This window comes from Mauremys mutica, chromosome 5 (genome assembly GCF_020497125.1).
Source record: "Mauremys mutica isolate MM-2020 ecotype Southern chromosome 5, ASM2049712v1, whole genome shotgun sequence".
Lineage (NCBI taxonomy): Eukaryota > Metazoa > Chordata > Testudines > Geoemydidae > Mauremys > Mauremys mutica.
Genome location: NC_059076.1, coordinates 43019867 through 43037565, shown reverse-complemented (window position 1 = coordinate 43037565; position 17699 = coordinate 43019867). Strand labels below are relative to the sequence as shown.

The 17699-nt window shown below is 41.2% G+C and overlaps 1 protein-coding gene across 1 annotated transcript in view; it reads right to left on the bottom strand.

Annotated features, from left to right (window-relative positions):
• The window catches only part of LOC123371906 (bifunctional heparan sulfate N-deacetylase/N-sulfotransferase 3), a 119678-nt gene that overhangs the window by 42286 nt on the left and 59693 nt on the right, over positions 1-17699 (bottom strand). Inside the window, exons 5-6 of the mRNA XM_045019782.1 lie at positions 16659-16844; positions 13579-13707 (exon numbers count right to left, since the gene is read on the bottom strand). Of these exons, the coding sequence (XP_044875717.1) occupies positions 13579-13707; positions 16659-16844 (315 nt within the window). The remainder of the gene's footprint in view (positions 1-13578; positions 13708-16658; positions 16845-17699) is intronic.

The following is a 17699-nucleotide window of genomic DNA, read 5'->3' as shown; positions in this document are numbered from 1 at the left end:
GTTTATAATTCAATACAGTCAATTCAGTACTTTAAAAAATATGATTGATGATTAATTAGTCTCTCTCTGTTAGGTGCTAGAAGGAGATGCATTACAAGTTTAATATATTGCTGTTATTTTAGCTGCTGAACAAATGTTTACAAGCCACAAGTATATGTCTAACTCTCAGACCACCTATTTTCCAATTAATTTTGCATTGTGTACACTGTGTTTGCAGTTCTGATATTGTCTCCATATTTCTCAGAAGAGTTCAGTTTCAGGTACTCAGAGACTCTAACAGCTGTTCTTGCTTTATTAGACTCACAAAATGACAGAATAATGAATTAGGTTGCAGTCTCTCTCTCTATATATATTTTAAATTGGTTAAGAGACATTCCTTTTTGAGCTGTGTGGCAAAAGTTGTACAGCATTGTCTCACAGCTGCCACTGACTTGTCTATTTGTAAAGATATAGATCCAATTAGTTTAATTTAACTTACACAGTGGAATGTATTTTCTCCACAAAACCTACTAGAATCCTGGAACATTTATTAAAATAATACAATTACATATCTGGTCTAGTGGATGAAGAACTGGACTGAGTCAGGAAATCTGAGTTTTATATTGAGCTTTATCACACATTACTTCTGTGACCTTGGGTAAGTCACTTAACTCCTCTGTTGCAGTTTCCCAGTTTGGGTCCAAGAAGAATTTCTGTTCCTAAACTCACGGGAGCTCAGAAATGCTGCCATAAGCATTATTGGAAGCACAAGGGATTCCAAAATGGGCAGGAAGGGATGGGGAAGAGGTGAGGCTATTGCCCGGCCTTCCTCTACACCATCCTGTGGAGCAGGAGTAGCATGTAGAGTAGAATCAACATGCAGAGAGCAGACTGTGTTCCATAAAGGGGTGTAGTAGGAGGTGTACTGCCCCATGCATGTCAGAGAGCTCTGGAAGGAACCTGCATCTCAATGCTCCTTCTGGGGCAATGTGGGCTGTGCCTAACAGGTACACTCTAGCTTACAGATATTGCACAAAGCAGTTAACGGACTGGAGGATCTGACCCTGAATGCTTTTACTATTATATCTGCTTCAGAAGTTCCAAAAAGTTAACTATTCACAAGGCCCACATTAAGAAATAGCAGGATCCACTGGCTCTAATACACATTCTCATTTTCTGTGCTAAAGATGGTAATTTCTCCCTTGTTGGAAGTCAATTAGCTTAATAATAGTTCTACTTACTATAACATGGGAAGGGTGGACAATGAAGGAAAATAATACTTAGAGTTCAGTGCACAGCAAATTATAGTTATTTTAGGGTGAATCAGATGTGGGGCTTAAACCACTGACAATCTCGCTTCTTGCGTCAGTTGTGCTGTAACCATAGACAGAACACATACGTGCAATATATTATTTTCAATGTAGGTACGTCTACCACTGCAGTGCTTTCAATGGGGTACCTTTCCACAGTGCATTTTCCTTCCTCCCTTAGATCCAGAGACATATAATGTCTTTTGATGAAGTGCATATAAGTGCATGTATTACACTTTTTTGGGGTGGGGGTGGGGTGAGAGCAGGGTAGGGTAGGGGTGGGATCTAAAAGGATTTCCCCAGTCATGATTTCCTCAGTAAGGATTGATGGACATCTTGTGGGATGACAAACCTCCTGAGTGGTATCTATCTAAAACAGTTTGAATTACTGTGTAAGAAGTTATTTTAGTGTCAATCCTGCTAGGTGCAGAATGCTTTCTGGAAAGCACTGAGAACCCTCAACTCTCACTGACATCAATGAGAAATGAGAAAATTCACTACTTTGCTGGACTTTGTCCTTGTTGAGCTGTATAGTTTTATATTAAGAACATTTGGGCCTAATAAATGGCTCATATTTTAGGCCTGGTCTACACTGAGGGGGGGAGGGGGTGTTGGCCGATGAAAGATACACAACTTCAGCTACAGGAATACCGTAGCTGAAGTTGACGTATCTTATTTCGACTTACCTCCAGTCCTCACGGCACGGGATCGAAGGCCACGGCTCCCCCGTCGATGCCGCTACCGCCGCTCGCTCTGGTGGAGTTCCAGAGTCGACGGGAGCACGTTTGGGAATGGATATATCGTGTCTAGATGAGACACAATATATCGATCCCCGATAAATCGATCGCTACCCGCCGATACGGGGGGTAGTCTGGACGCACCCTTAGAATATTTCTCTCTGCTAGGTTCCCCGGTTGATTTCAGGATTTAGCAAGTAAACCAAATAGATTAAAAATGTGAAATAAGCTCGTCTTGTAATAAATTCCAACCTGTTGATGGGAAACTGATGCAGATGAATACAGCACATTTCAATAAATTTCATCTGCTGAGGAAATATGCATTTTATTTTTTTAATTTATAATTTATGTCTACAGTGAACAGATGTGGAATAGTCTGCCCTCCATGAAGGTCTCACCTGAATCCCTAAGAATTAAAAATTGGCTTCAAACCTGAACCATGGTATTTTATATTACAACCACATTTTTTGTTAGCATTAGCTATTATAACTTTGAACATTCTTGTCATCCTGCTAAATCACCAATCCCTTTTTGAATCTTGCTAAATGTCATATGAAAACTTATTTCCTTTTATCATTTTTGAATTTTCTACCTTTTAACTGAATTGAATATTCCCTTGTTCTTGTGTCATGAGCCAGGGAAAACAGAACCTTCTGATCTATCTTTCTAGACAATTCATTGTTTCATATACTTTTATCAGGTTCTCTTTTATTCATCTCCTTTCTTAGATAAACATCCGAAACTTTTCAATCTCTCTTCATATTAGATTCTTTCCATGACCATGGTCATTCTTGTCACTGATCTCTTATCTGCTTCTAATTCTGCAATATCCTTTTTTGAGATAGAGTGACATGTACTGCAAACATTATTCCAGATTAGGCCATACTACTGCTTATATAATGTAATTATATTTTCAGTATTATTCTACAGTCTGTTCCTTAGGCATCCCAATATCTTAAATCATAATGAATATGCACATACATTCCAGCTCCTCTGAAGAGAATGACAAAACTCCCATTGACTTCAATAGTGCAAAACTAGACCCATGGTCAAATTATCTGTTTGGAGAATAAAGTCCACTGCACATCCTAATGTACAAACTTACATATGTGTACTAAACACTTTGAAACATCTCTGTTACCATATCTTCTCATTACTGGCATACAAACAGAAGTCCATAATAGAGACTTTGGAATCAAATTAATACAAATAAACCATGATCTATTTTACAAATCACTGTGCTGATACTCCTGGCCACTATGCAGCATGGACACTAACACTCAGCATGGACACTAACACTATGCAGCATGGAGCTAACACTCAGTTATGTCATGAAATCGAGCAGGGAAGCTGATGGCATTGCAGACCCAGAGACAAATGAGCGTTATGGAACACATTTCTTTGCCACTCTGTAGTCATCATCAGACCCTTTATACAAGCAAGTGCTGCACTGCTCATTGAGGCTCTGCATTAATTTGGGGACTTAACCAGACAACAGTTGCTCTAGGCAGCACAGAAGCCCATATATTTTATTACAGAAAATACAACTCCTCTATAATGTTCTTTATAGGTTCTTATACTGTGCTCATCACTATAGTATCTGAACGTCTTCCAGTAGTTCATTAAGCAATGTGAATACACATCCCTCATGTGTTGTTTGTTCTCTTATCTTCTCTCCAAGGGGAGAAGTGGACTGTCTTGTTTAGGTTTAGGGATTTTTTTTTTAATATACATGTTGCTACATATTTATGTCAGAGAAGGCAAAGTCAAAAAAATACGCCTTGCAATTGAAACAGAAAGTGGAGAGGTCTGTGATGGTCCTTAGTTCTTGTGGGAATTCATTCCACAGTCTCAGACCGGCCTCTGAGAAGTTCTCTTGCACAGACTAACTTTATTCTTGTTGTAGAGTGCTCCATTGTGCCAGAGAAGCGAAGTTATTAACCACTGTTTTCATCCCAGAGCTTTAGGTTGTCTTGCAGCTATCCTAAACCCAGTTCATGAAGTGTCTTGAAGATAATGACAGAGACCTTGAACTTAAATTGATATTCTATGGGAAGCCAGCATAGAGAGTAAAGGACAGGTTTGATGTGCTCACAGTAGCCTGTATTACTGAGAGGATGTACTGCTGAGTTCTATACCATTTGGAGTTTCCTAAACTCTGAAGGCCCAGATATATCACATTGCTGTAATTCTGCTGAGAAGTGACAAAGGCATGAATAACTGAGACCACGTCATCATCCAATAGGATAGGATAGAGTCTCTCTGCCAATGGTAGATGACAGAAAGCTTTATTTGTACAGGCTGTAATGTGAGAGCTTATTACGAGTAAGGAATCCAGAAGTGCTCATAATCTACAGACTGACTTGACCAATTGTGGGTGTGTACCCTCAAGGAGACTGCACCATGGATGCAAACCCTTCACAATGCTTTCCTCTGCTTAACCTCCGTCTTCCTTGGGTTCAGCTTTAGCTACTTTTCTTCATGCATGAGCTGATCTTGCCCAAGCAGAGGCTATCTTGGTGGTAGTGGTCTGATCATATGTGGTGAAGGTAGAATTGTGTGTCATTTGCACATTGCTGGCATTTGAGTCCATGTCATCTGACCAGTTCAGTTAGTGTTGTTTCTTGTAGATGCTGAAAAAGACTGGAGAGAGAATTGATCCTCATGGGACTCTATAAGTGAGGGGTCTAATAGTGGAAATGCAGTTTCCCATTATTACTCGTTAGGTGCATCCCTCCAGGAAGGACTCAAACCGTTTTAGCTCATTACTCTGGACTTCTGCCACCTCTGTCAGGCCAGACCAGGGGTGGCTCTAGCCATTTCGCCGCCCCAAGCACAGTGGCACGCCGTGGGGGGCGCTCTGCCGGTCGCGCGGCTCTGGTAGACCTCCTACAGACGTGCCTGCAGATGCTCCACCGAATCCGTGGGACCAGCGGACCCTCCGCAGGAACGTCTGCGGGAGGTCCACCGGAGCCGCCTGCCGCCCTCCCGGTGACCTGCAGAGCGCCCCCCGCGGCATGCCGCCCCTGGGCAAGACAGAAGTATTGCCGAGTCAACAATGTTAAATGCTACAGAGAAGTCCAGGTGGGAGAAGACTAGCTGTCTGCCCTCCCTCTAGGAACACCAGGAGATCATCCATCAGTGCCACTGAAGTGGTTTCAGTCCCATGTCCTTGCCTGAATCCTGATTTGCTAGGTGTAAATTGTTAGCTTCAGTTAAATTAGCTTGTAGTCGGCCTTCTCTGCAAGCTTGCTCAGCAATGGGAGGTTTGACACTGGGTGTTAGCTGGCTAGAAGCAATATATTCTGGCTAGGTTTCTTCAGTGCTAGACAGACTATTGTGTGTTTGAAGGAGGATGGGAAGATTCTCTCTCTGAATGAGACATGGTTTATTTTAATCAGGAGTGGCACCTGTGGTTCATGTCTCTCTTTCAATAGCCAGGACAGGCATGATTCACAAGTCTTCGGTCAAGATGCCTTTAGGGTTCCAGAATTATTTGATGAGTGGCTGCACTGAACTCTAAGAATGTAGGTGGGCTGTCAGTTGGTGGCTATTAGTGGAGCAGATATAAGCTGCTTGAGAAGGCTTACTGAATGTGTGTGATCTTTTCAGCAAAGCAAGATGACAGTTCTTCATAGTACTTGGTGCTCTGTTCTGATGCAGGTTGTAGGCACTCAGGATTGATGAAGTACATTATCACCCTGGATAGCTCCTTGAGCAGGATTTGGCAGCTTCAATGGAGGCTGATAAGAAGGTTCTCTTGGCCTGTAATACAGACTCTGCATTGGCTTTGAGAATTCATGATGTTTGAGCCTGGAAATCTACATCAGGTGCTCTCTCAATTTAAACTCCTCCACTTACATATACAAACAGTCTTGTCACATGTGCTCCACTTCACTTGTTAATAAAAGCACTGACTATGATGGACATAGGTTAGTAGTATGGATGTATGTCCATAATATCCACAGTGTTTTGTATGTGGGCAAGAGAAAAACAGAAGGAGACAGAGAAACGTTCACCTAGATTTATATCAAAGGTGTGTTTGTATGTTCAATTCTGCTTGGCCCTTGGATCTAATTACTCTCAAACTGGCCCACGGCTAGTAATAGTGTCTTCTTGTCATGTTTTATTAGTAAATCCTACAAAAAATGATACTGCTGATGGCAGTATACTACATCTACCTGATGGTTATATATAATTCAAAATCTAAATGCTCACTTTTTTTCCATCGTTCACAAGATACCCTTAGGAGATTGGTATCATTTCATTCTTTGAGACACTGTTCCTACTAATCCAGAATATTCATTTAATATTGCAGACAAAGATGGATGAATCAGGCTTTCATTGAAGGGTCTAACAATTTTACCAGACACAGATACTTAACTGAAATATTTTTGATGCCATTACAGATACAGTATGCCTAGAAATTGCACTAGTTTATTTAGTTTTTATGGAATCATTTGGGATTTTAAAAACATTTTTGGTTAAATTAATGCAAATTAATAATTTTTTTTAAAAAGAACACCAACATTTTCTTCCCTAAAAGTTTCTTAGGGCCACATTTTGCCATTTTCATGGTAAGTATTACTTTACCCTATGAGGTGCAAATGGTTAAGGATTGACCTGTAAATGTTTATTGTCTGACTGCGTAAACAGAGGTAGAGGGCAATCAGCACTTTAATTCGGTCCTTCTTTTTGATATGTTCAGTAGGTTCACATTTCCTTATACTAGTGGTTCTCATACTGTGCTTTGTGGACAGATTACTTGCAGGTCATTTGGTGCTTGCATCTCCTCCTGCTCCCAGCTGTTTCCACAAAATCAAGGTTCTTTGTAAGGAAGGGGTTGTAAACCTATTGAAGCAGCTGAATACAAAGAGGAGGATCCAATCTATATGGCCCCACTTGGAGCCACTTCTACATAAAAGGAGAACAAGGAGAGGAAATAGGAGTAATCCTCAGAAACGAGAGACCGATGACTAAACAGAGTTTCCAGCTGGAGAGATGACTAATGACATCTGACACCACATTTGTCTTACATATAAGTAAGAATAAGAGGCATTAGATCTGAGGTCTCTTTCTAGTTCTGACATGTGGCTTTGGGCAAGTCACATAACCTCTGTGTGCCTCAGTTTTCTCATCAGCAAATGAGAAAAATAATATTCGTATACTAATAATACAGGCCTGTTGTGAGGCTTGATTCATTAATTTTTATGAAACATTGTGCTAGATCCTCAGCTGCTGTAAACTGGCCCAAGTCCATTGACATTAATGAGAATCTGACCCTTTGAGATCTTCAGCAGTAGAAATGTAAAGTATTATTAAAAAGTAGGCAATGAGTTATAAAACTATTTAGTCTCCTTTCACAGTTAGGTAGCACTTAAGCACTCAATGCTTTATAAACATAATGGGCATTGCTGCCAAGGTCTTTCTACAGCCACTATCAGATCACAATTCGACCAGCAGGCTAGGGATATAAATCCATACAAAATAAATACAGAGGTTTGCAGACCACAAGATTAGCTACTTTGGTACATTAGCTCTTATGTTCCACATAAAATGTAAGTAGCAGAGATCGTTTGCAGAACAGGATTTCCTGTGTAGACTGATGCTTTTCTTACCTGCAGGACTAGTGAATTGAGAATGCCCTGGGAAAATGGCACTAATACAGGTTCTCATATGTCAAAAGCTTACAGATTCACATATGGTACTGTTTTTTGTGGTTCATTCTGTACTTGTGGTTGTTTCCAGACTATTACAGGAAGAAAGACTCTCTAGTGAAAAGCTACCATTATATGACCAGACCACAAAGAATGTTTTGGGGCTGATTTTTATGGGAATTGAGTTCAATGTGAAGTACTCTTATGCATTTCGTACAGAACCAGGTTAATAACTTAAACCACACACACAAAAAACAAAAAAACAAAAACTATATTCACATCATGGTAATAGTCCAAGCTAAACTGACAACGTAAGTGAAATCATATTGAGGGCTTAAATTTAATTTTAAATTCACCTTATCAAAAAATTTCTGTGAACTGTACAAGTATTTATTTCACTTTTTTTTTTAGAAGAGAATATTATTTACTTGACAGTGTAATAGTTCCTTTGTAATGGCTCCTCTTAATGTTTTTTGTATCTATGGCCAAGTGATATAAAGAGAATTTCTCCCAATGGAAGTTTTGTTTCCTGTAGTAGGCTGAATATATGATTATTTCCTCAAAAATGAATCCAAACTACTTTATGGTAAGTACATGAAAGTTTGTGAAATAAAACATGTCATGATCATTGAAATATAAGAAAATATGTACTTTACCTTTTGAAGTAGGGTAGGGACCGAATAGCTAGGCAGCAGTTTTGCAGAAAAGGACCTAGGGGTTACAGTGGATGAGAAGCTGGATATGAGTCAACAGTGTGCCCATGTTGCCAAGGCTGATGGCATTTTGGGTTGTATAAGTAGGGTCATTGCCAGCAGATTGAGGGATGTGATCATTCCCGTCTATTCAACATTGGTGAGGCCTCATCTGGAGTACTGTGTCCAGTTTTGGGCCCCACACTACAAGAAGGATGTGGAAAAATTGGAAAGAGTCCAGCGGAGGGCAACAAAAATGATTAGGAGGCTGGAGCACATGACTTATGTGGAGAGGCTGAGGGAACTGGGATTGTTTAGTCTGCAGAAGAGAAGAATGGGTGTGGGGGGATTTGATAGCTGCTTTCAACTACCTGAAAGGGGGTTCCAAAGAGGATGGATCTAGACTGTTCTTAGTGGTAGCAGATGACAGAACAAGGAGTAATGGTCTCAAGTTGCAGTGAGGGAGGTTTAAGTCGGATTAGGAAAAACTTTTTTCACTAGGAGGGTGGTGAAGCACTGGAATGGGTTACCTAGGGAGGTGGTGGAATCTCCTTCCTTAGAGTTTTTTAAGGTCAGGCTTGACAAAACCCTGGTTGGGATGATTTAGTTGGGGATTTATCCTGCTTCGAGCTGGGGGTTGGACTAGATGACCTCTTCCAACCTGATATTCTATGATTCTAAGTGTCTACTATTTGCACAAATAAAACATTTTTGCTAGACTTGAAATTTATGATATAAATACATTTAACATTTTTTAAAAGCCTCTTTTTTTAAATTGGCTATCCATCAGCCCAAAGGCAAACAGCTTTAGGAACTATTTTAAAATAAGTATTTAAAACTTATGGTCTATCTTTTCAAAGGCAGACCCTAAATCTATACCTACAATTTGCCATGGCAAAATTTTGGCATTCTATTTGTGTGTATATGCAATTACAAAAAAGAGTGCATTTAATGCTCATTATTTTATACTGTATTATATGCTGAATAATGTTACATTGTGCGATCATGTATATTGTAACTCATACAAAGACACTATTGTACTTTCAATCAACAACTGCTAGGCAGGTATGCTGAAATATCTATGTTACCACTGTTTATCTTGTCTTTCCCCGCAGTTTATCTATTTTATACATCAGCTGTTATGTTGCAATATATAGAGATTGTAAGCTCTTTGGGGCAAGGACTAACTTTTTATTATATGTGTATACAGCACCTCACACAAGGGGGCCCTGATCTCCAACTGGGGTCTCCAGATGCTACAGTAATTCAAATAAAAAATAAAAAAACAATAAAACACAAAAGGAGGCACTGTTTAGAGTGGAAGGAAATCTTAATTTTGAATGTCTTGAATTTTGTACAATTAAAGTCTCAGCTTTAAAACGTAATCCTCAATATTAATGGCTTTTTTTTTAAATTCAGTAATTTCTTTAGAGACAATTGGAACAAAGGGAAATAATATTAATAAAGTAACAAAAAGCAGGAGAGAATGCAGCCAGAATTGCAGAAAGAGGTTCTATTTACAATGGAATAGCAGCAATAGTGTAGTGTAGAAAAGGAACACATATTTTATGGTCTGTTTCCTCAAAAGTGTCACATCCAAATACAGCATAGTATCAAGCTTGTTTTGGTTAAGAGATCTGATAAGTATACAGCGCATGGTGTTGCTGTTTTAATTTAAATCACAGGGAATGAGCTGGCTGGATTAGGACTAAAAGGTCTCCTACGCAATATTGCAGAGCATTAGTGCTAGGCAAGATGTCAAGTAATGTATACAAAAGCCAGATTTTAAATCAGATACCCCCCCGCATCTGTGCACATGCAGCTATGTGCTTACTTAGATGGGAGCAGTAAAGGGCTTTTAAATAGTAGACAGTATAAGTAGAGTGGATACCAACTGCAGATTTTCCAGTAGGTGAATGCTGACTGCATCAGCCCACGGACAGGCTGGCAGGGAAAGGCCTAGAGAAGCAAAGCAGAAGAATTGGCTATGCCAAGTAACTCCTCCAAACTGGCTGAAGATAAGGCTGCCAAAACTGAGTTCGCAGGACAAGCCAAAATAATCCATGAGATTTTTTCCAACCCAAAATGTATATAAATTCTTGTTCTAGGGCATGAATTCCTGTGCCAAAGTGAACAACATGGCACCACTGTAACAAGTGTCAGGCCCTGTAAAAATCAAGATGCTCACAGGAAAATATCTCACGGTGGGGAAGATGAATGCTCCGCTCCTTGACTGCCTGTCAGAAAGTGCTGCTTCAGACCTGGCCAAGTCACCCTCTCAAACTCAGAAGTAACAAAACCTCCTCAGGCACCTCTCTTGCTTTTGGATGGGTTTATAATTCAAGCAACCAGCCCCATGTTAAGCTTTGCTACCACACTGCTGTCAGGATCAGAAGAGGTCCTGTCATCTAAGTTGTGTCCATACCTCTTTCTAATCCTGGAGTGTAGTTCACCACCTGACTCCAATTTTTTGGTGCTGTATCTTTTTCTTCCCATCCCATTTCTTGAGCTAGCACACTCCCCTTGAGGAGCTTTGTTCCATATTCTGACAAAGCAGAGTGGTGCTTGAGCCTCCCTGCACCCCTTAGAAGAGTTGTAGCAACTTCTTAAAGCACCCAGCTTTTGACTGAAGCCTCCCACCCAAAGTGCTGCCCCAATCTCACCCTATTAATGTATCTGACCTGAAAAGGGATACTTTTCTATTTGTACCTGATGCCATTGCCTCACCTGAAGATCAGAATGACTCCTGCAGGTATCCTGAACTAGGGAGACTGCAACTTTGTGGAGGATGTGTGTTTTTTCTTACCTACATTCACTTCGTAACCTCTAAACATTACAAAAAAAACCCAACCCCCCAAACAATTAAAACTAAAGTGTAAAACAGGGGTCAGCAACCTACGGCATGTGTGTCAAAGGTGGCACATGAGCCGATTTTTGATGGCACGTGGGGCGGACTGAGCCGCTCAGCCCGCCACTGCTCTGGAGTTTCCACCGCCAGCTGGGGTCCCTCCGCTGGTCCCACTCAGCACCCACTGCTGGCCTGGGGGTAGGAACCCCAGGCTGGCAGAGGGCTGAGACCCTGGCTGGCAGGAGTCGGTGGCCGAAACCCCAGAGTGGGGTGGGATGAGCGCCACTCTGGGGTTCCCGCTGCTGGCCCCTTGCCAGCCAGAGCCCCACCAGCCTGTCCCACTCAGCGCCTGCTGCTGGTCTGTGGTTCCTTCCCCCAGGCTGGCAGTGGGCTGAGACCCCAGCTGGCGAGAGCCGGTGGTGGAAACCCTAGAGCAGGGCAGGCTGAGTGGCTTAGCCCACCGCCACTCTGGGGTTCCCGCTGCTGGCCCCTTGCCAGCCAGGGTCCTGCTGCCGGTCCCACTCAGCGCCCGCTGCTGGCCTGGGGGAAGGAAGCCCCGACTGGCAGCGGGCTGAGACCCCAGCTGGCAGGACCTGGCAGCCGAAACCCCAGATCGCCACTGCTCTGTGGTTTCCACCGCTGGCTCTTTCCAGCCGGGGTCCCGCCGCCGGTCCCACTCAGCACCCACTGCTGGCCTGGGTAAAGGAACCCCAGAGAGGGGGCGGGCAGAGACGCTCAGCCCACCGCCGAAACCCCAGAGCTGGGCAGGCTGACCTGCTCAGCCCACTGCCGCTGCTCTGGGTTCTGTCTGCTGGCCCCTTGCCAGCCGAGGTCCCCACCACAGCCCCACTCATCTTGCTTCCAGTTGGAGTTCCAGCACAGGCCCCCTGCCAGACAGGGTCCAGGCCTCCGGCCCTGCTCAGCCCTACCAGCTGCCAGCTCCACTCACCTCAGCTGCCGATCTGGGGTTCCAGCCAGTTAACAACTGATCACTCAGAAGCCTGTGTGCAGCTTAAAGTATCCAAATACATGCCACCAGACATTGGAAAAACTCAGCAAGGAAAAGCAAGGGCAAAGATCACACTAAACTAATGAGATCTGAATTTTAATTTAATTTTAAATAAAGCTTCTGAAACATTTTGAAAACCTTGTTTACTTTACATATAACATTAATTTGGTTATATATTATAGACTTCTAGAGAGACCGTCTAAAAAACGTTAAAATGTATTACCAGCAAGCGAAGCCTTAAATTAGAGTGTATACATGAAGACTCGGCACACCACTGCTGAAAGGCTGCCGACTCCTGGTGTAAAAGAATTTAAGTCTTGAAAAAGGATTGCTTGCCAATTGTGAGTCAAATTCTCCAGAGTTGCTTACAGACAGTTTCTTTCCTCTGAACTCCCACTTACGTTGTGTGTATTAAATGAGGGCACAATAATGTTTAGGCTGAGCTATTCAAAGGATCTGAAAGGAAACAGATGTCCCATTCCTTTAAGCACCTTTGAAAATCCCAGCCTAGTGGTTAAGTGTCAGTGTAAACTCATCATACCAAATCTTATTTGCAAGTTGCAAATGCAGCTTTTATCAATACTTTGCCTTTCAATTCAAATTCACCTTGACTTTGGGGCCAAAACTTGCCTAAGAATTACAAGATAGGAGTCTCATGTCAATTCTTGATAAATCTGTCCTAATCCAAGCAAATTTCAAAAATATTGTGCTATATTATGCTAACCTTAAATATTCCACAGTTTAATAGCCTGGCTACTCCATTCTTTCTCCACCAGGGATAAATAAGAGGATAAATAGACTGACTGTGTGGTCCATTTAACTGAAACTTTACTTTGAAGTACAGTGAATGGTGCCTATGACTCAGTAAATGAGCAATTCTCAAAAAGCATTACAAAAAGTCACTTCTTTGTGACTTTCTTAAACCAGTAGATGTGTCTAACATTTATGACTCTGAAGTCTCAAAGGTAGGATATCGATTCTTATGGACTTCACCTAAGGTATTTGTTGCAGCTTCAGCAATACGAATTCTCAATACTTTAATACGTTTAGAAATTAAATCCTAATTATTGCTGAATCTAAAAAATCAAAGAAAAACAAAACAAAAAAAAAAGGTAGAGGCTTGGCTTTAGACACCACATTAACTATAAACCAGATACAATAGAAGCCAGCATCAAACTATTAAATCTTACAGTATATCTGCACAGTATTATAGCTCAAACATATTAGATAAGGGAGACTGCTTTGATCTGTGACAAATCAATATTTCTTGAGAGACATCGTTCATCAGCAAATTGCTCTTTAATCATTTTTTGTTAATCATTCCAAAAGCAGGTTGTAGTACTTACTGGATTGAGAACAACTGTGAAAAACAACTCCCCTCCCTGGATACTCTTGTCTAGTTCTTTTGGACCTCCAGGATACTCCTTATAGAAAATTGTATGAGTGAATAGACCACAGGTTTGCCTAGGAAGGACCTGAGTAAAAACAGGATGATAAAGAAAAATATCTTAAAACAAAATGACTTTCATTCCTTTTGTAAAATAATAAATTTAATACAATTAACTTTTGTAACTTTACCATTTACTTTCTGTCATTAAACCGTTATGTAGATTTAGCATTGCACCTTTAACTGAAGTCAGTAGTTAGACTGACAATTAATCCAAGGCCTGGGTAAGCTAACATACTGACATATCGGTATATAATGCATTTTTGAATAAACAAACAAAAGAGTGACTTTTATATTATAGTGAAACCACAAGTCATTTTTCCCCATAAATTCATGAATTTTTGTTTGAAACGGAGTGATTACCGTCAAAAAGCCAGATGTAATTTAGAGTCAACAAAACAAACAAACAAACAAACAAAACCCTCTTTATGTACTTGATATCTAATCTAACTATTTTAAGGCTGGTCACCAACACTTTTTTAGTTCATAAAGTGAGATCATAATCTGAAAAGTGATTTTTTAAAAAGAGCTTGGTGTGTTCTGTATTTATTGATTGTTATTCAAATCTGTGCAGTTTCCACTTAAAAGTAGGCTCTCTTTTGTGCCAGCCCTGCAAACTCAATGCAGAATTTGAAAGTCAAATTGGTTCTTTCTTGCTCATGCATCATTGACAATAATGATTCTGTATTCAATGTTCTTATTTTTGTTGATCATGCATAAGTTACAATAGAATCCAGCTCACTCTCTCTCAGCTGTGCCAGCTCTGCAAAACTAATGGTAGTAAAAAGTAGTACAAACTTTTTTTTTTAAAATGACTAAAGTAAGCATGTATGGCTGGGGCAGAGGCATGGGGAGAGGGGCAGGGGTGCAGGCTCCAGGCAGTGATTACCTCAAGCGGCTCCCGGAAGCAACGGCATATCCCTTCCCTGGCTCCTATGTGGAGGCGTGGTCAGGCAGTTCTCCACAGGCACCACCCCTGCAGCTTCCATTGGCTGTGGTTCCCAGCCAAGGGGAGCTGCGGGGGCAGCACTTGGGGTAGAGGCAGCATGCGGAGCGGAGCCCCCTGTCTGCCCCTACGCATAGGAGCTGGAAGGGGGCCATGTCGCTGCTTCCGGGAGCCATGTGGAGCGGCCCCCGACCCTGCTCCCGGCTGAAACGCCGGAGCTGAGCAAAGCCCAGACCCCACTCCGCAGCAGGAGCTTGAGGGCCGGATTAAAACGGCTGGTAGGCCGGATCCGGCCTGTGGGCTGTAGTTTGCCCACCCCTGCTATAGACATAAATCACAATTACAATTATGAAATATATGGAATTAATGTATTTGTTATAATCCTACAAATGCTTTTTAAATTCTTCTGGTTTCCCTGATGAAATACCAGTGCAATTGGTACAAAGGTACAGAGATAAGTTGAGCAGGAGGGGAAATGCTTCTGGTAAATCTTGTATAATGTCTTTATTATGACATGTGTTCATCACCATCAGCCTGCAGATGAAGAAATTAGTGCATTTGCTCTGAAGAACAGAAAGCCTGAGATTTCTGAGACAGGTGGTCTTATGCTGATTATTCTTGGTAAATTGATTTTTGGCCCTGCTGTCCTGTTTTTCAAAGCTTATGTTAAATCTTATTCAATATGTGCCTTCAAAACGATATGTTTTTACCAAAATTTATGAACAGAGTTATTTGGAGAGTTCTCAGAATCAATCAACTCTATTCAGATGCTTTACGCCCCCTGAGGGTATCTACAAACCTATTATTTTACTTACAGCTAATGCTTTCCTGAGACTAAGCTTTAGCCTGGTGCGATTTTTATTTTTTTTTTATTTTTAAAAACTGCAGATAATTTTAACAGGCTTCTCCCAAACCTAGATTCACACATTAAATTTTGGAGTATTAATTTGTCTGAATAATGCTATTCATTGCAACTCTTTAGGACAATACCATAATTACTGTATAAGCTAAATGGAAGTATTAGCTGGAGCTAATGACCCAAAACAGCCCAAAGTATGATGTGGTGCAAATATTAGTGATCTCTCTCACATACACACACACGGAAAGATGCAAAAATTACCCTAAAGTATTTTTTAAAAGTTGTTTTAAAACATTTCACTGACAATAATGCACAGGGTTTTGCAAATGCTGAACAGCCAGGAAATACCCTATGCCTTAATTATTATTGCCTAAATGACCTACATGGTGTTAACAGAGAATTTTGTGCAGTAATGAAAAGCCACTGTCAGGGAAGTAGTGCAGTCTGTGTCTGTCAATATGAACTATAGGGAGTACAATGGGAGAATTGGGTGATTTGGACTAGAGTTGCCTCCATGGAATAATTCCACAGCTTGAGTGGATGCTTTCTTCCCTCCAGCCCTCTGGGCATCTGCCAAGCATCAAAGCCTTGCTACTTGGGCCAAGAGCTTAGCTGGGTTTGAGCCATAGTAAGAGGCACACTGGCAGAATGTGTGGGAAGGTTGTAAGGTGAGGGCCATTTCATACAACTGAAGCAGCACTTTACTGTTTAAAGATGAAAGGCCAGATTCTCAATTGGTGTTATGTTGGCATAGCTCCTTTGCAGTCAGTGGAGCTATGCCAATTTACAACTAGCTGAAAATCTCACCAGTAACGCTCACCAAAATATTACTGGTGAGATTTCCAGCTGGTTGTAAATTACTTCGTTACTGGCTTAAAAATCTGAAGGAAAATGTCAGTGTATCAAAAGCAGTAACAGATAGGCCCCAATGTCAGAAGCTATGCTGCTTTCATCAGCAGTATGGTGAATGCCAGCAAGAGGCTTAGACATGCTGATTTTAATTAGCAGGTTAATGTCAACTATACCTTACTATTTCTACATAGCAATATGTGCTTCTCACAATGTGAACTTTCAGGATGCTGTGCTTTCACACTTTTTTTGGTTTGTTTTTTAAAATGAATCATGAAAAGCTGAAGCAGTGAGTTTGAATATAAAAATCATAAAAGCAGCTCACCATGATATTTTTGTGGATGAAGCCCCGCCTGTACCGTGCAGGTTTTAGATGTGGATACTCTTCTGTGCTGGTGATTTTGATATTCCAGACCTTTTTCCAGGCCTCATAAAGCTGAACATGTACAGGGTAAACCCCGGAGTGGTGCGGAGCTACCGCATAGCCCATGTCAGTTGGAATGCCATGTTCCTGAAAAATATCAGAAAAAGTGACTGATCCAGAAAATTAAAGTAATTTAATGCTTGTGTAGCTTGCAAACACCTTTTTTTGGGAGACAGCATAGATGGGTCTAAAATGCAGTCAGGGATGATTTGAAGACACATGCTGGTATAAAAGGGAAGTGGTGAGATACGCAAAGGTTTGAGTACACAAACCTTTAATGAAGTTTTAGTAATAAGAAGAAAAGAATGATAGAAATGTAAGAAAAGTTATTTTGTGACCTTATACCAATACCTCAAAAAGGGGGGGGGCATATCTTTGCAAGTTTGTGAGAAAAAATTTCCCATATTCTGCCATTAAAAAGTCCCCAAATACAAAATATGTGACCCTACTCACTGTGAGCCTTTAAATAGCTCATACTCAGGCAATACTCTTGCTGACTTCAATAAATTTTACCTGTGTAGGGCTGAGGGCCAGAGCCCATTGCCACTCTGCTGATAAAATTCATTCTCCGTGCAGAGGACCATATACCACTTAAGTCCCAAATGCGTAGTCCCTAAGGAAAAGTTGTAAGATCAGATGTTCTCCTAGTATTCTGTCCTAGCTGTGTCAGCTGAGCAGTAGCAGAACAGCTGGTGCCATGAATACATCATTCTTAAACAGTTAACAATTCACAAATTTAGGATTTGTCTGTCTACTTCTTTAAAATAACAAAAACAAAAGGTGACTGCTTAAGACAGAGTACTGACTTAGCTCTAAACTAGTACTGAGGCACTCCTCTCCTGTCCTAGACCCACTCAGCACTACCCTCAGGCTCCGTTGATCAGCACTGTATAATCTTTGTCTAAGATGTTTTGTGCAGAATCCTCTTACCGCATATTTGGG